This window comes from Mesocricetus auratus, unplaced genomic scaffold (assembly GCF_017639785.1).
Source record: "Mesocricetus auratus isolate SY011 unplaced genomic scaffold, BCM_Maur_2.0 Super-Scaffold_100023, whole genome shotgun sequence".
NCBI classification, from domain to species: domain Eukaryota; kingdom Metazoa; phylum Chordata; class Mammalia; order Rodentia; family Cricetidae; genus Mesocricetus; species Mesocricetus auratus.
In genome coordinates, this window is record NW_024429204.1 from 2,112,538 (window position 1) to 2,130,730 (window position 18,193).

General features: G+C 40.0%; 1 protein-coding gene across 6 annotated transcripts in view; it reads left to right on the forward strand.

Annotated features, from left to right (window-relative positions):
- The window catches only part of Vps13b (vacuolar protein sorting 13 homolog B), a 431,910-nt gene that overhangs the window by 19,089 nt on the left and 394,628 nt on the right, over positions 1-18,193 (forward strand). For all 6 annotated transcript variants that reach the window (XM_040730366.1, XM_040730368.1, XM_040730367.1 and 3 more), the window contains exons 3-7: positions 540-660; positions 2,048-2,215; positions 2,836-3,017; positions 10,786-10,960; positions 13,842-14,107. In XM_040730366.1, coding sequence (XP_040586300.1) covers positions 540-660; positions 2,048-2,215; positions 2,836-3,017; positions 10,786-10,960; positions 13,842-14,107 — 912 coding nt within the window. The remainder of the gene's footprint in view (positions 1-539; positions 661-2,047; positions 2,216-2,835; positions 3,018-10,785; positions 10,961-13,841; positions 14,108-18,193) is intronic.

An 18,193-nucleotide genomic window follows, 5' to 3' on the forward strand; every position in this document is an offset into this window, starting at 1 on the left:
AATTTTAACATGGAAGCCAAAGAACAAGACAGCCTAAATTCGCTTTCCATTATTTGTTGGGGTATGTAAATCGTTAAAAGATTTCCATCAGTAGTCATGTAGTTTTGTGGAGCCGTAAATAAGAAGTCTTTGAATATTGCCCGGTGATCTCTTTTGTTACTAGCTAAAGAAAGAAGCTTTAGAGTAGTCCGCGTGCACGCGTGGTGTATGCACTGACCTGGTGTGCAGTGAGGGGTGTTCTCTGTTGCTCTCCACCTTAAGCTTTGAGGCACGTTTCTTGCTGGGGTTACAGGCGTGTGCAGCACCAGGCTTGGCGTGTTACGTGTAGGCTGGGATCCGCAGCCCTCATGCTGTGTATCAAGTGCTGAGGTCCTCCCGGCTGTTGAGAGCTGTTTACAGAATTTGAAAATGGGTTACATGCATTTTTAGAGCTAACTTACCGAAAGTCTGACTTTTAGCATCATAAATTCATATGCTGACCAAAATGTCATAGTCCTTGAATGAGATCAGTGTTTCTTCTTCCTTTAACACAAATATAGGACGACCATGAAAGCTGTGGTTCCAGCTCTACCAACCGAAGCACTGCCGAGAACACAAAATCATCCACAAAGCCCCGGAGAATTCAGCAGGCCGCTCCTGCAGACCCTGACTTGCCACCAGGTAACGCCCAACCTTGAGATTGCTGTTGCTACTGACCGTGTGCTAGTATTTGTAGAATATATATTTTCAGGCTTGTTTGCCTGGGGAGTCAGAGCAGTTAACTTCACTAAGAGGGAGAGTGGAGGACTTGAGAATCTGATTGGGTAGCAAGTGTGACCATTTATTTAAAGCATGACCTCTATTGTTGTTATCCTACCTTGTTTGCTTTCACTCCTGTTTCTAGCCTTCTTAGGGCAGAGTTATGTCTCTGTTATGGTTTCTAAGTTGGAATATTTGTATGGAATCCGGAAATGATTTAAAACTTTACCATTAAAGCATTTTTGTGTGTGCGGGTGTTTGGCCTGCATGTGTCTGTGCACTGTTTGTGTCCCTGCTGCCTGCAGAGGCTACAAGAGGGCCTGGCACTGAAGTTACACAGTTTGGAGAGGAGCCAGTGCTCTTAACCACGGGACCCTCCAGAGATGATTTGTAGGAAAAGCTTTGGTATCGCTAATAGGTAGATAGCTATTTCTCCAGCAAAACAAATGCTTCTCTAACAGGCAATGAGTAAGAGTCTTTGAGATTGTGTGTCTCGACAACTGAGTACATTGTAAAGCAATTTAGTGGGTCATAGTAAGCGTTTTTTAGAAATAAATGCCCCAGGATAGGAAACTTCAAGATAGTATCAGGTAGTAAAAGTAAGACCTTAGGACACTTGTGTGTGTGTGTGTGTGTGTGTGTGTGTGTGTGTGAGTGTGCGCATGCTTCTGCAAGGATCGGATGTGTGTATGTGACTGGATGAAGGTCAGCAGAGATGAGTTTACCTGATTTGGAGCACATGTATTTCCTGTAAGTTAATGATAGATATCTAAGAGCTGCAGTTTGTGGTAGTAATGGTCTTGAGTTCCTGCTTAGCTCTCCTGTATGATGCACTGGAAGTTTTCCTGTTCGTGTACCGTTTTATCCTTTCCCCTACGTCCTTGGCATATTGTTCTGTTGTTGTTGTTACTTTTTCTCTCCCCTTTTCTGTTCCTTTGCTGGGGATCAGACAAGGCTTTCCACTCTAGAATAGCTGGGAATACAGGTATGGGACACCATACCAACTGTTCATAAAACAGGCAGAAACCAGACAAAGTGTGTGTCAAATACAATGGCCATTGTATGGCGTCTAGTGTAACATCATTAAATATGCTCTCTGGTTTATTATATGTGCTCATGCTTCCTTATAGCGTCTTTTAGTAAAAGTGTATGTTGGGCTGTCTGCTTGTCTGGTTTATTTAAACTTTAGTTTCCTGTTTACAGAATATCCTAAAACAATATTCACCTTTTATACACATTAAGTTTAGTAGCATTTCCAGAGTATTTGTTGGTAGACTACAGCTAACTGAGCCTTTTACTTACATTGTAGGATACGTGCAGAGTCTGATTAGACGCGTTGTAAACAATGTAAACATTGTTATAAATAATCTCATATTAAAATACGTTGAAGACGACATTGTCCTTTCTGTCAACATCACTTCTGCTGAGTGCTATACTGTGGATGAGCTGTGGGATCGTGCGTTCATGGATATTTCTGGTGAGGAGCTATCAAGAAAATAGTGTTAGTGCACACTTCTCTGTAAATGATAAAGTTGCATTCATTTCTTAACCTTTTTTGGGGTGGACTTTGTGGTAACTGTAATATAAACTTCATGCATCTGGTGTGGGAAAAGTGCATGTATACAAAAGTTAGTATGTGATTACTGGAGGTTAATAGCACTTTAAGAAACCATGAGATTGTTTCTGAAAATTTAAAATTTTTATTGTCTTTTACCTATCATATGGTTGTTTCAGTTGTGATGCAACGGGTTATAACCACAAAACTTACTTTTCCTTTGCATTTTCAGTTCTTTCTAATGAAAGCAAACAAGTATATTGCTTTACAAACTTTCATAGGAGCGTTTGGGGTTCTTGATTGTCCTGAAGATTGTGGCTGTGACCTACCTCGTTCTTTGGCTTATCGTAAGGAGCTATACAGTGATGAATGTGGTAGCTGTCATTTCCCTAACTCTGCTCACGCTGTACAAGTAGACAGGGTGACATCCGCACTGCTCGTTGGTCAGGGGAGGTTCTGATTTCATAAATTTTGCATACGTCGGATCCATATTCTGATTTTCCTTTTTGCTCATAGTGGTTTTCTCTTTTTTTGTTTTTAAGCAACTGATCTGGTGCTGAGGAAAGCCATCAACTTTTCTGACTGTACAGTTTGTCTTGATAAAAGGAACGCTAGTGGGAAAATCGAGTTTTACCAGGACCCGCTACTATACAAGTGCTCTTTCAGAACTCGCCTCCATTTTACGTATGACAACCTGAACTCCAAGATGCCATCTATCATTAAAGTGAGTATTTCTTTTTCTAGTAGCTTGTTATATATCTTTATTTTCTTTATTGGCTCTTGTGCATGATGATTATAATGAAAATAACCCAGGAAAAATGAACTTCATCAATATATGTGCTATTTGTGTATATGAAAAGTTTAATACACTAGTTTTTATATTTTTAACTTTTTGTATAATGTGTTCTGGTAGGGTTATTTTGGAGGCAACCTTTTCTGGAAGTACAAATTTCCTTTCCAGTCTTGTTATCTATCATTAGTCCTTATTTAAGTACTGAGGATGCCTTATAGAAAAGTAGTGCAAGACCCTGCTGTTGAACTGTAGGGCCACTCAGGAATTTAGGACAGCAGTCATCTGTGTTTTAGTCCTTACCATTTGCCTGGCATCATGTGACAACTAGTCATTTGCCTTCAGCTGTTTTTTTTTTTAAATTTAATTTTATTTTTAATGGCTTTATTTAAATTAGAAACATGCATGCTTCAAATATCAGTCCCAGCTCCCCCCTTCTCCCTCCACCAGCCCCCTATCACCCCCACCCAATCCCCACATCGTTCCCCAGGGAGGCTGAGGCCCTCCTTGGGGGGATCTCCAGAGTCTGTCATTTCATCCGGGGCATGTAAAGAGAAGCCTTCCCGCCAGCCTGGTTCCAGAGCCACATCAGTTCCAAATAAACACACAGGAGGCTATATTAATTATAAAGCTGTTGGCCTTGCTTGTTTCTTACTGGCTAGCTCTGACTTAAGTATTTATCCCATAATTGTTAATCTAAGTATTTCTCTTACCGGAGAAGTTTCCGGGCTTCCTACCCCATGGTGGTTACATCTTGACTTCCTGTGTTTCTCCTACCCATAGTTCTCCTGGACTCCTAGTCCCACCTATCTTGCTTCCCTATTGGCCAACAGTGCTTTATTGACATATACATAGGACTTCCTCATCATCTTCTCTTTTCTGTCTAAACAAAAAGAGAGGTCTTAACTTTAACATAGTCAAATTGTATATAACAGAACAGTTATCAAGTAAGAACACAGTTACAATATTTTGTCTATCAACATTTAGCAAGATTTAAAGAAAATATCCATCCCATCCTTGTGAGTCCAAAGTTCTATATGTAGCTTATCTTTTATCATAACTAAGGAAAACTATAATTATAACTATCTGCCTTCAACTCTATCAAAGACCACAGAAGGAAAATACATAAACACTAGGATTGACAGAGACATCTTACTGCCTGGACAGTCACCTGAAGTTCCTCTGTAACGTTGGGGCATCCATCTTCAGCCCATAGGCCACAGTGTGTCCAGAAGATTTCTCAGCAAAGCAGGAAATTTCAAACTGTCCATCTGCATTGGCAGTCTGTCAGTCATTTCTCTGTGTCCTGCAGAAAGTTTCGTAGACTCTGTCATGAAGCAGGAACCCTGAATGAATATTTGAGTTCAGCAGTCACTTTCTGTGGGTCCTGCATGTCCAGTTTATACAGCAACAGTCAAGCAGTCTAGGCAAGAGCAGTTTCTTGCCCAAATGGCTAATCTTGCCGTGTTGAAAGCAAACTCCATAACGAGTTTCTTCGATGCCCATCTTCCTCTCAGATGTAATTGGTGCTGCCAGGAGCAGACATTTCTCATTGTCAAGAAAAACCCTAAACCATTTTAAATGCCATTTTCTGAAAGTCTTTGAAAGGTTTGAATACTGTCTATCTATATATCTCAAATATATCTCTGTATATCTAGAAAACCTAACTTACCTAACTATAAATTCTGACTATTATAAGTAACTATCTATAGTCTGTATTTAATTATGCATTACATTTTAAAAGAACAGTTTAAGCACAATACTTAATCAAGAGCAGAAATATACATATCACAAAAATGACCTTGAATTTGTCTCAATAAATGAAAAAACATACCAATACAAAGTATTCATTTCCATACCATAGTCTCCTTTTTCCTTTAAAAAGAGATTGGTTGTGATCATTAACCAATTATAAACAACCCCATTCAAATGAAAACAAAGATTTATAAACAAGATGGGAATTAGGAAGGCGCTCATTCCAAACTGCTTCATGCTGGAAGGGGGTGCTGTTTATACCATGGGGATCTGACAAAACTCAGAAACCTGTATAAGTCCTTATTTTCCGGGTCTATAAGGCTGCATCATCTTAGCTGTTTTAGATGTTGAATCACTTGGGCCATTGCTTCCGGGGGTCTTGGTTCATCAAACCACAGAAGCCTGGAAGGAATCCTCAGCTTTTCATTTTCTGTAGAAACATAAATAAAAACTCTTTTCCAAAGTAACATATCCTTATTCTTAAATTTTGAAGTCAAGGCATTTTCAAAAGATACAAGTTGAATTAATTCAACAGCATTTATAATCAAGTGTACTTTAGTAGTTGTTTCTTCCTGAGCAATCAAAAAACTGAAAAACACAGTAGTATACAGTATCCAGACTCTCTGTGTATTGTCCATCTTTACGTGGCTTATTTTTTTTTATTATTACTCTATTTCTTTTACTTTTATTTATTTTTCTCTGAGACAGAGTTTCTCTTTGGAACTCCACCTGCCTCTGCCTCTGCAGCAATCCTACTGGCATGTGCCACCACAGCCGGCTTCTCTACTTATTTACCACTTTGCCGTTTTTTTTTCTCTCTCAATCCTACATATATTTTTAAACACTGTAAACCTTTAGAGGTTTTTCCAAGATGGCAGGTGTAAGCATGACTCCAGCTCACTGGATCAGTCTGACATCCAGCAAAAGCTGCCGGCTTGGAGATGTGGTCACTGCCACTTCCAGCTGTACATACACACCTTTTAATTGTTAGCAGAGCCTCTTAAAAGAACTTTGGTTTTTTTTTTTTTATGCTGAATCAGGAAGACTCCCTTAAGCAAGCCGTGTTACTCTGCTTGTCGCTAGCAAAACAGAGCCCATCTGAGGAAAATGCTGCTACCAAGAACCCATGCTTTTTTCCGTTCTTTTGTTTCTAAAATTCCTTTAAAGCTTTTGTCATTCTACGTGGAAATTCAATCCCTCTACTGACAACCATTTGTAAAGAGAAGCCTTCCCGCCAGCCTGGTTCCAGAGCCACATCAGTCCCAACTAAACACACAGGAGGCTGTATTAATTATGAAGCTGTTGGCCTTGCTTGTTTCTTACTGGCTAGCTCTGACTTAAGTATTTATCCCATAATTGTTAATCTAAGTATTTCTCTTACCGGAGAAGTTTCCGGGCTTCCTACCCCATGGTGGTTAATCTTGACTTCCTGTGTTTCTCCTACCCATAGTTCTCCTGGACTCCTAGTCCCACCTATCTTGCTTCCCTATTGGCCAACAGTGATTTATTGACATATACATAGGACTTCCGCATCAGGGGCAGGACCTAGGCCCTTCCCCATGTGTCCAGGCTGAGAGAGCATCCCTCCATGTGGAATGGGCTCCCAGAGTTTATTAGTATGCCATGGTGGACACTAATCTACTGCCTAAGGCCCTGGAGATTTCTGAGGCCTCCTCACTGACACTACATTCATGGAGTCTGGATCAGTCCCCTGTTGACCTCTTAGCCATCAGTCTGGGGTTCAAGTGTTCCCCCATGTTCAGTCAGCTATCTTTGTGGGTTTCACCAGCATGGTCTTGACCCCTTTGCCCATTACTTCTCCATCTCTGTCACTGGGTTCCAGGGGGTCAATTCAGTGTTTAGCTGTGAGTATCTGTCTCTGCTTCCATCAGTCACTGGATGAAGGTTATAGGATGTCATATAAGGTAGTAATCAACCTTATCATCAGGTAGGGACTATTAATGTAGTCTCTCCACTATTAGTTTTCCAGTTGGTGTTATCCTTGTAGATCTCTGGAAATCTCACTAGTGTCAGCTCTCTCCTCAAAGCTATAATGACTCCAACTATTCTGGTATCTCTCATCCTGGTCTCCTCTATTCTTACCCCAATTCAACCTTCCTGCTCCCCCATGTCTTCTTCTACCCTCCTCTTATCCCCCTCTCTTTTTCCTGGTTCCCTCTTCCCTCCCGCAATGTTCCCTATCGGCTCAGGAAATCTTGCCTTATTCCACTTCTCTGGGGTATAATGCATATCTCTTGGGAACCTCCCTGTTTCCTAGACTCACTGGCTCTGGGATTGTAGGCTGACACTCCCCTGATCCATGTGCCTTAAGCTGTTTTATAAGGCTTGAATGATTACTCAACCAAATACTCAAGTTAATTGGCTCAAAGGTTTTTGCTGCTGCTGCTGTTGAAACTGGATCTAACTCGCCTAGGCCATCATAGAATTCTTTGTGTGTCCCAGGCTGAACCTAAATTAGTGTCTTACCTTCTTGTGTGATGAGCCCCCATGAGCTGCCGTGCTAGGGCAAGTATTGGCTTTTTACCCATAGTTAGTTTCAGTACGTAAATAAAGTTTTAGAGAGTACTGGAGTTTTCCAGGGTATGTCTTTTGATGCATGTAAAGATCAGTTTTTTCTAAGTTGGTGTATGTTTCAGTGTATGTAGTATGTATGTAAGCGTACATCATGTTTTATTACCCACTAGTTTTCTGAACATTATCACATTTTATGACTATGACTGTCTAAAAATTAGATTTTATTTTTTTTAATATTGTATTTTAGTAAAGCACTTTAAAAAATATAAACATGTTTTATTGGATCTTTAAAAACTGACTTCCAAGAACCCTGGAATTCTCAGCTTGAACATATGTTTTAGTATTCCTGTTTTTCTGGATGTGGAATCCAGGGCCCAGATACATGATTAGGTTGATGTTATGTCATAAATTAATATTGACCCTTGGGAAAGAGTGCTGAGTGACTTGACTCCTGGTTTATGGCTATTCCAACCTCCAACAGGAGGCGCTGCTTAAGCTGGTGGAATACTATGGATTATATTTCTGAGAACACACCCATAAAACTCACTCCTCTCCCTTTCTCTCTCTCTCATCATTAGATGGTAACTGTTGTTATTTTCCCTTCTATTGAAAACCAGCGTAGGACTGATACGGACCCTCTGAGCATGGGTGTCAGTGAGGAGGCCTGGGCAATCTATGGGGCCTCTGGTAGCGGATCAGTATTTATCCCTAGCATACGAATGGACTTTGAGATCCCATTCCACATAGAGGGATACTCTCTCAGTCTAGACACACAGGGGAGGGCCTAGGCCCTGACCCAATTTATATGACAGATTTTGAAGATCCTCCATGGAAGGCCTCACCCTCCCTGGGGAGCAGAAAGGGGATGGGATAGGGGGCCAGTGGGGCAGGGGAGGATGGGAGGGAGAAGGATCTGGGATAGACATGTAAAAGAAGCTTTATTCTAATTTAAATTAAAAAAATAGAGAAAGATAAAAAAACAAAATACGTTTTTTTCTCATATAATATACCTGATTATGATTTCCCCTCTCTACTCCTCTTAGTTTTACTCATCATTAGAAAATAGCTTTAGTATATATAAAATAATCTTGATCATTAGTGCAAGATTATCTGTTCATTATAGCATTTAGCTGAATTAGATGAAAACAAAAAATAACTAGAAGGAAGGCCACACATCAGACACTATCAGGCAGACTCCAGTGAAATCATTTTTGATCTTTTCATTAGAATTACTGTGATATGAAGTTTGCCATTCTGAGTTAGGTCCATTGTTTTGGTTCTAGAGACTTTTATTACACAGCTGAGGCTAAGCTTAACAACCACCTGAAGACAGTTTTTCCTTGTTAATCATTTTTATTTTGTAATTTTGTGGAACGTTTTCATAGGCTTCAGTAGATTTTGAATCCATTCCTGTTTTGTGTAGGCTGTTAAAATTTTCTGTATTTTGTGTGAAACGTGTTTTAGAGATTGTGTCATGAAATAGATCATATGGAACATAATTTGATTTTACCTATTTTTGGAATTTACTTTTTTTTTCTTAAAGAATGAAGTTTGGATATAAACATTTAGCCATGCATGATTAATTCCTCAGGAAAAGTTTCTATAGTTTCGTAAGTGCAAATATCTTATTAATGTGTTTAATTTTTTTAAGCCTTATAAACCTATACTGGACAATTATCTCCTGAGAGATTTAGCTAGGACCTATAGCTATTACTGTTCAGGGGACTGTTCATATTACACTCTTGTTGGCCTGACATGTTTAAAAACATTTCCAACTTGTTAGGCATGGAATGGCAGCTAAACTGGCATTGTTTTAGGATTATGAAGTGAGTAATTCACTGGGTATTCCACTGTGAGATACCCATGCAGGTTCTTGGTCCATTTTTCTGGTGTGAAATCTTTATAGGTCGATTTTAGTCAGCTCTTGGTGTATGTATTAATGATAGTCTTCCTTTCTCTCGATTATTTTCCAAGCCAGCTTTTGGTCTGCCATTGCCACAGTGCACTCACTCACCTCAAGGCGTGGCAAGGCACAAGCTGCCGTGGCTCATGGTCAGGCATGGGAGGAATAAGGAGCAGGAACCCAAAGATGGTCTCATTGCGACAGACGTCAAGAGAGAGACCTGGGCCGGCTGTGGTGGTGCACGTGCCCCTGCAATCCCAGCATTCTGTAATTCCCAAGGCAGGAAGGAAGCAGGATGGCAAGTTCAAGGCCTGGGTGGGCTGCATAGCACGACCGGAGCCAGCCAGCCTGGGTTAGCAGCAAACTTAGACTCTTCTTCCCCACTCGTTCCCTTGTCCATTTGTCAGTTACTCAGAGCGTGGTTCTTAGGAAGCCGTTAAAGAGCCTGTGACAGCATTTGAAACTTCTGCCCTCCACCCCCGCCCTATGTGCATCTTTCTCCATGGCAAGTTGTTCGAATGCCTTGATTTCCTGTAGGGTGATGACTGTGGCTTCTTTTTCATGTCTCATAGGCACTCAAGTACCAGTTATTCTCAGTAAACCTCAAAGAACTTTATTGTATAGCTAGTTCCCCCTCATGTTTATATGACAGCAGGAAACCATTATTGTTTAGCTGTGTTTGTATTTCATAGTTGTCTTTGTTTTTAAGGAGAACTTTGAATACTATGTCCTAATTGGTATTAATCTTATTTTTTCTTATAATTGATTCATGTTATACATTTTGTGTCATGTTTTAATATCTTTAAAGGTTGTCTGAAAAACTCCCTGAACATAGTTACTTGACTGTATATATTTGACAACAGCACTTTAATTATTCCCATGCTTACATATTTATAATGTGAGCCTTTACCCTGTTTTAGCATATGGTTTTAGGATGCCTATGGTTAATAAACTTGAAAAGAATGATTGACATTCTACTAAACTGACATCATGAAACTTAACATTCTTCCATTTGACCATTTTTTTAAAAAGAAGGATGAAGGGTGGAAATACTGTTATATTCTTTGGTTATTTGGTGATATAATTTCTCTCTAGAATAATCTAGAACTCTAGTATAAATGTATCTTCTGGTTATTACCTCTGTTTCTACAGTATTTGTCTTAGTCCAACTGTCTTCTACAGTATATTCATCACAATAAATATTTTTTAATTCCTAAAGCTTGGAGTAAATATTATTTTGGTTTAATTACTGGTAACCCTTGAGACATTGTTGTTTCTATATTACATCTCATTTTAGGACCTGAAATTGGTCTGCTTTTTTGGGGGGGGGTTGTTTAGAGACAGGGTTTCCCTGTGTAGCTTTTTGGAGGCTGGCCTCAAACTCACAGAGATCCACCGGCCTCTGCCTTCCGAGTGCTGGCACTAAAGTCAAGCGCCACCATGGCTTGGCCGGTCTGCTTAATTTAAAACATCTTTTTGATAATGCTTTTTTTCCCCCTCCAAACACAGATTCACACTTTAGTAGAGAGTTTGAAACTTTCTATCACAGACCAGCAGCTGCCCATGTTTATCCGAATAATGCAGCTTGGCATTGCTCTCTACTATGGGGAAATAGGCAATCTGAAGGATGGTGACACCGAGGACCCTGCCTGTCACAGTAAGGATGCCTTAGCAAACATTGCAGGTCAGTACAACAGAAACTTAGAACTACCTACTGCGTTTCACTGCTTACAGCTTTAAAGGTAGAGCAAACTGAAGTCTGTCAGTAGTGACAGTTCAATCACTCCATGTCCGACAGCATCTGCTGAAGCCAAAATGTGTTGAGTTTGTCACCATTCTGAAGATGATGTTGTCACAGCTCATGCTTTAATTTGCATAATTTTTATGAGTAGATATTTTGAGTGTTTTCATAGGTACTGATCTTCAGTAAGTTATTTATCCTTCTAAAATACATGTTAAATATGGCCCATTTTAAAGCCTTTTCTGTCTTACTATGAATTTGTGTTTTTATATGTTCTGGATTCAAGTCATATTTTGTGAGTTTTCTTTGTCAGCCTGTGACTTTCTTATTCATTTTTAATTAAAACTCTGTGTGTGTCACGTGTGTTTGTGTTGCATGTGATGTGTGTCTGTGTGTGTATGTTGTATGTGTGTGTATGGGTGTGTGTGTGACGTGTGATTGTGTGTCTGTGTGTGTGATGTGTGTCTATGTGTATGATGTATGATTGTGTGTGTGTCTGTGTGTATGTTGTCTGTGTGTGTGATGTATGATGGTGTGTGTATGGGTGTATGGGTGTGTGTGTGGTGTATGTGTGTGATGTATGATTGTGTGTCTGTGTGTATGTTGTCTGTGTGTGATGTATGTTGTCTGTGATGTATGATTGTGTGTGTGTGGGGCGTATGAATGTGTGTGTGATGTATGATTGTGTGTGTGTGGGTGTATGGGTGTGTGTATGTTGTATGTGTGTGTGGGGTGTATGGATGTGTGTGATGTATGATTGTGTGTGTGTGGGGCGTATGAATGTGTGTGTGGTGTATGTGTGTGTGTGATGTATGATTGTGTGTCTGTGTGTATGTGTGTGGGTGTGGGTGCATATGTGGGGTCAGAGTAGAGCTCTGTGTGGTCGATTCTCTTCTTCCATTTCGTGTGGTTTCCACAGATGGGACTAGGATGGTCAGGCTGTGGTGCAAGCCTCTTTGCCCCCTGGGCATCTTGTCAGCCCAGCCTCCTCATTTTTAATGGATGTTCATGAGCAGAAGTTTTAGGTTCTGATAGAATGTACTCACTTTTCTTTAGTGACTGCGGTTGCCAGGGGTAGGGAAGTTGGTACATGGTAAAAGCTTGTGCAAGCTTATCAACACGAGGTTGTATCCTCATAACCCACACAAATGCCTGCTGCCATGGAAACCACCTGTGATTCCAGAGTAAGCAGGAGCCAGACTGGCTGTGACAGACAGCCTGCTCTGTAGCAGTAAACCCAGAGAGCCTGCCTCCGTGAATAAGGAGAGCAATGGAGGAGGACTCCTCATACCAACCTTGGGCCTCCAGACACACATTACATGTGCTCCCACATGTATGAGACCAACACGTATGTACAACACATTTTAAAACAATACTACTGCCTGTGACCTTAGAGAGTTTCTAGGGTTTTATGCTTTCATTTTTTTTTTCTCTTTGTGTCTTACCAGAGGAAGAAAACAGACAGCTTTTCTGTTTACTTTTGAAGGAGCTTGATTTGGGTTTTCCATTCTTTTAAAGCAAGGATGTTTTGTTTTCTGTTGTATTGGTAGGCGTATGCTTAGAAAAAATGTGCAAAGCTCTCCGGAAGCTGTGAGCAGCTTGATGGGACACTCCCTGGTGTCCTGTCTTGTGTGACTTGTCACAGGGTTCTCTCTGGTGTCCTGTCTCGTGTGACTTGTCCTGGGGTTCTCCCTGGTGTCCTGTCTCGTGTGACTTGTCCTGGGGTTTCCCTGGTGTCCTGTCTCGTGTGACTTGTCCTGGGGTTCTCTCTGGTGTCCTGTCTCGTGTGACTTGTCCTGGGGTTCTCTCTGGTGTCCTGTCTCGTGTGACTTGTCCTGGGGTTCTCTCCGGTGTCCTGTCTCGTGTGACTTGTCACAGAGTTCTCCCTGGTGTCCTGTCTCGTGTGACTTGTCCCGGGGTTCTCGAAGCCTGGACATCTGCAGCTTTCCTGTGTATGTAGACACAGTTTGACCACATTTCTTTATATCTTTCCTTATTCTCTACTTCAGAGAGTTCCAGTCTATTTTAGGTGACCTGTTTGCCAGAGATCTTTTGTGCTCGCCCCGCCTATTAACATTTTCCTTTCTTTCTGTGTCTCATTTTATGTAGCTCCTATTCCCTGAATAACTCCTTAATTTCCTTTTGCATCTCATCTCTTTTAGCTTCATCTGCCATGCTTTTGTCTCTGGAAGTTCAGCAGGAGACTTCTGTGATCCATGTCAGTTTAAGCATTCTGGGACACAAACCCTCTCTCTATTTATGCTGCTGTTTAATGCCCTGTTCCTAACACTGTGGTCTTTATTTTTCTGGACCTGTTTCATTGTGTTTTTTTATTTGTCTTAATAACATGTATCATAAATTTTATCTTGCCAAGTTCTAGACATATTTGTGTTCCAACAGTGACATCACTTGGGAATGATTCGTTTGAGGCTTGCTTTAGTTAAGTCTGTTAGATGGGAGCAGAGCGATTGTCAGCCTAAGTTCCCTAGATCTGCTATACTGGCTTCTCATCTAGGAGAGACTCCTGAACCTGGGTTGGGTTTCTGCTTTCTTGGATATGACTTAGAATTCATTCCAGCAGTAAGATGGGGGTGATGGAAGAGTTCAGTATTCTGGCCTTCATTCATTGTTTGACAGTTGTTTTTGTGTAGAAACCTTCATTTCTTATGTTTTCTCTTGTTTCCTAATTGGGAGGATAAATTCTCCTGGATATTTTAAATACTTAGAGCGAATGTATTGGATTACAAAAGGAACTAATTATGTAGTTGCATTTTTCCTGTTTGAATGCTCTTTACCCAGTTAAAAAGCTGACTTTGATTGGCAGGTGCTGAAGATGAGGCGAGGATAGACATGCAGTACCCTGCTCAGCACAAAGGCCAAGAGCTGTACTCCCAGGGCTGTGAGGAACCGCAGGGATGGGTGTCCTGGGCCTGGTCGTTTGTCCCTGCAATTGTGAGTTACGATGATGGAGAGGAAGATTACCTTGGGAATGACCCTGCCTCAACCATGCACCCACAGAAAGTGCCCGCCCTGAAGGATCCCATTGTTTCTGTAGGGTTTTACTGCACAAAGGCAACCGTGACTTTTAAGGTAGGTTTCTCTTTCTTTTGTTGCGAATATCTGTTACCTTTTTAATGCTTAAATTTTAGTGGCATTGTAATTGAACCAGGAAGAGTCAGAGGGCTCAGCAGATGAAAGGCAGAATCTCATAGTTCTTCATAAAGTTGCATGACCCTTCTAACTGAATTATTGAATTTTGATTTTTTCTTGTCTTGTTAAAGTTGTCACCACTTTCTTTCTTAACTATGTCATATAAGCCTGATTTAATGTTAAAAAAGAACAAAATCTTGTAGCTGGGGCTATAGAGATGTCTTGGGGATTAAGGGCCATGTTGCTCTTTCAAAGGGCTTAGTTTCAGTCCCAGCATGACATCCATCTCCAGGGGATCCTGTGCCCTCTTCTGGCCTCTGGAAGTACTGCATCAATGTGCACATAACCTCCACATAGACAGACACATAACTAAAAATAAAATGAATTTTTAGAATCTCACAGCTGCCTCATTCTGTGATTTCCTTGTAGCAAAATTTATTGACATATTAATTATTCATATTAATGAGATTGAATATGATATTTTCACACATGCATGTAGCAAGTATTAGAAATTAAATGTCCTCCCCTCTTTTTTTTTTTTGAAACCCTTTGCCACGCCCTTCTCAATCTTTAATAACCACTATGTAGTACCATCATCTTTTGGCTTCCTCCTATGAGGGTGAATATGCAGTACTTGTTTTTGTTTTGTTTTTCTTTTTTCTTGTGTGTGTTCAGCATGTTTTATTTAATGTTTTCTAGTTTCATCAGTTTTCCTGGAAATTTCATACTTTATTACTGAGTAATACCCATTGTATATATGTATCACTTAAATGTCATTTATTTGGTGAATAGATTTCTAGGCTGCTTCTGTGTTTTGGTTATTTATAAATAAATAGTGGCATAGTAAATAAGGGTGTGGAGGTATCTCTTTAGTATGCTGACTTCATTTTCTTTGATTCTGTATCTTAAGTGGGCTACTGGATCATAATATGCTAGTCGTAATTCTCAATTCATAGCTGTCTCAATACTGTTATCCTTTGGCCACGTTAGTTTGCTTTATCACAGTATGTATGCAGTTCTTTTTCTCTCTATCTTTGCTAATGCTTGTAACACATTTTATTACTTATTTTGCCTCATTTGTATGTGTTTTTGCCTGTGTTCCTTGTGCCCACTGAGGTCAGAGGGCAGGGGATACCCCGAAACTGGAGTTGAAATAGTTGTGAGTCAGCATATGGGTGTAGGGAATGGAATCAGTTCCTCTACGAGAGCTGCGGATGTTCCTAACCACTGAGACATTTCTGTAGCCCATATTTTTGTTTTATTCTATTAAAAATTTTTTTTTGGTTTTATGAGACAGGGTTTCTCTGTATTGTTTTGGAGGCTGTCGGTCCAGCCTGGCCTCAAACTCACAGAGATCCGCCTGCCTCTGCCTTCCTTTCTTATTTAAGACAGTTCAATTTTGTATCTGTGTCCTCTTTTATTTTAAATAGTATTCAACATACTTTACTACTTTATTAAAAATGAATATAGCTATATTCAAATGTAGTATGTAACATGTATGATCACAGTGAGTAAAGGGGAACATTCTTTTGTATAAGTATACTTCCTAGTATTTTGATACTCTTTTTTTTTTTGTTCTTTCATAATATTTTGCCTTCCCTTCCTTTCGAATATAACTGAGCTTGAATTTTGAGGTGTTTCCTAGTTTTTTCTAATAACAATACTATACACGTCTGTAATCACTTCTTAATTTCTGCAACCAGTACTTATTTATATGACACAGAGTCTCATGTAGCACAGGCTGGCTTAGATTTTCCATTTAAAAGCTGAGGATGACATTAGATTTCTGATCCTGCATCCTCTTTCTCTTAAGTGCTTATAGCCATGCACTGCTCTGTGTGCCTATAAGACTAAGTGAAGTCAGAAATCCTAGTCTGTTAGAACTTACACTGTAATGTAAACCAATATGATGTCAAGGATGTTTATTAATACGTTAGGTAGAAAAAGAGTGGAAAGGAATAGTGAGTGTTGCACTAAGAGAGGACTGTACGTTTTAAAATTGGTTGACTGAGGAGGCCATCTTGTGAAGGAAGCTTCTGAGCTAAGGTGAAAGAGAAAGCCCCGTGGATGTGGGAATGAGCATTTCCGACAGCAAGTGTTGAGGCACTGTCAAGGAGGCAGCTAGCTTAGAACAGCATGAGCTGATGTGTAGAGGACGAGAGTGTCTGAAATCCACTTAGTGCATGTTAAATCTGTCCTTACTCGCCGGGCGTTGGTGGCGCACGCCTTTAATCCCAGCACTCGGGAGGCAGAGGCAGGCGGATCTCTGTGAGTTCGAGGCCAGCCTGGTCTACAATAGCTAGTTCCAGGACAGCCTCCAAAGCCACAGAGAAACCCTGTTTCGAAAAACCAAAAAAACAAAAAAAACAACCTGTCCTTACTCTTAGTGAGTTGCAAAGTTTGGACAAAACAATTGTAGGATTATTCCAATTATCCTTGACACGGTATCCTTGTGATTGCTTGCTGAATGGAAGCGTGGATGCTGTGGGGTTGGGTTTGTGTCTTCACTCTTTCCGATGGGCTCGTGGATGCTGTGGGGTTGGGTTTGTGTCTTCACTCTTCCCGATGGGCTCGTGGATGCTGTGGGGTTGGGTTTGTGTCTTCACTCTTCCCGATGGGCTCGTGGATGCTGTGGGGTTGGGTTTGTGTCTTCACTCTTCCCGATGGGCGTGTGGATGCTGTGGGGTTGGGTTTGTGTCTTCACTCTTCCCGATGGGCGTGTGGATGCTGTGGGGTTGGGTTTGTGTCTTCACTCATCGGAATGGTTGTGTGATGTCATCTGCACATCTCATGCCTTAACCATCAAGTACAGAACACTTGGTTTTTCTATGCTGCCCTGCCTTCTCCACTGTTTTATTAAATCCAACATTATCCATTTTATGAATATTGTTTTTTAACCTACTGTGTCAAGTTAGTCATCACACTCAGTACTTCTTACAAGCTATCCACAGACTGAGTTTTTAAACAGTACTTCAGGATGCATTTAAAACAAGAAAAATAAGTAGTGAGGAAAGTCAAAGATAAAAGTATTATTTTTTTAATGATTTTTGCCCATTCATTTTTAAAATTGAAATTATTATGTTACATTTTATGAAATTACTGATAAAAATAGTTCTATTTCATAGAACTAGTATAGGCACTTAATGCAAAATGTCTATAGAGGGACAGTATTTGTTATTAGTCAGTAAATATTTTTTTAAAAATGTAAAGCATTTGTGTGTTTCAAATGTTCCTCTGAGAAAAATCCGTTGATATATAGGAGGAAAACATTGGAATTCAGGGTTCTGCTTGGATTTGAAGAATGTATGGACTTAATTTGTGGTTTATATTTTGGTCAGAAAATAAGGTCATGTTTCTATATTAGCATTTGGAACAGTTGATATTAGTCCAACAAAAATCATGCTAAATTAAATGTAGCATTTTTGTAGTAATGTCTAAGTTGTTCTTGTAATGTTTAAGTCCTTTTAATCAATTAATTGCTTTTTCTGTGGAGTAATTGTAGACAGCTGAAGGCTGATCAAGTTTTAAAATCCAATTGCACTTAAATACTTTTAGCTTTCAGGATTATGTTTAAAAATAGCAACTTTGAATATGCCATTACTAGAAACATAAAAGAAATAAAAGCTTATTTGTAAGAGAAAAAATGCAGAATTATTAGAATAAATGAGAGTGATTGGTTGCTTCTCAGTATAAAGTAGGTCGGCTTAAAATTATAATTCCCAGTTCAATAACTTTCATTTGGCTTAAATTTTTTAAAAGATGTGATCTTTGTCTTGTATTTCAAATTGAAGAATATCTTCTATTCATTTTGCGTGAATAACAGTTACCAAATCATTGCCAGATCCAGAAAGGACACGTTAATTAAATTCCCTTTCATATGGGAAGGCATTTTACAGTTGCAGCAGTAGTGTAGAATTCCCTCTCCCTTTGCTCTGTGTTTGTTACCAGTTTGTGCTATCACGGTGTGCAGCCAAACCAATAAGCAGAGACTCATGCCGCACTGATTGTTTCTAGACTAACTAACTC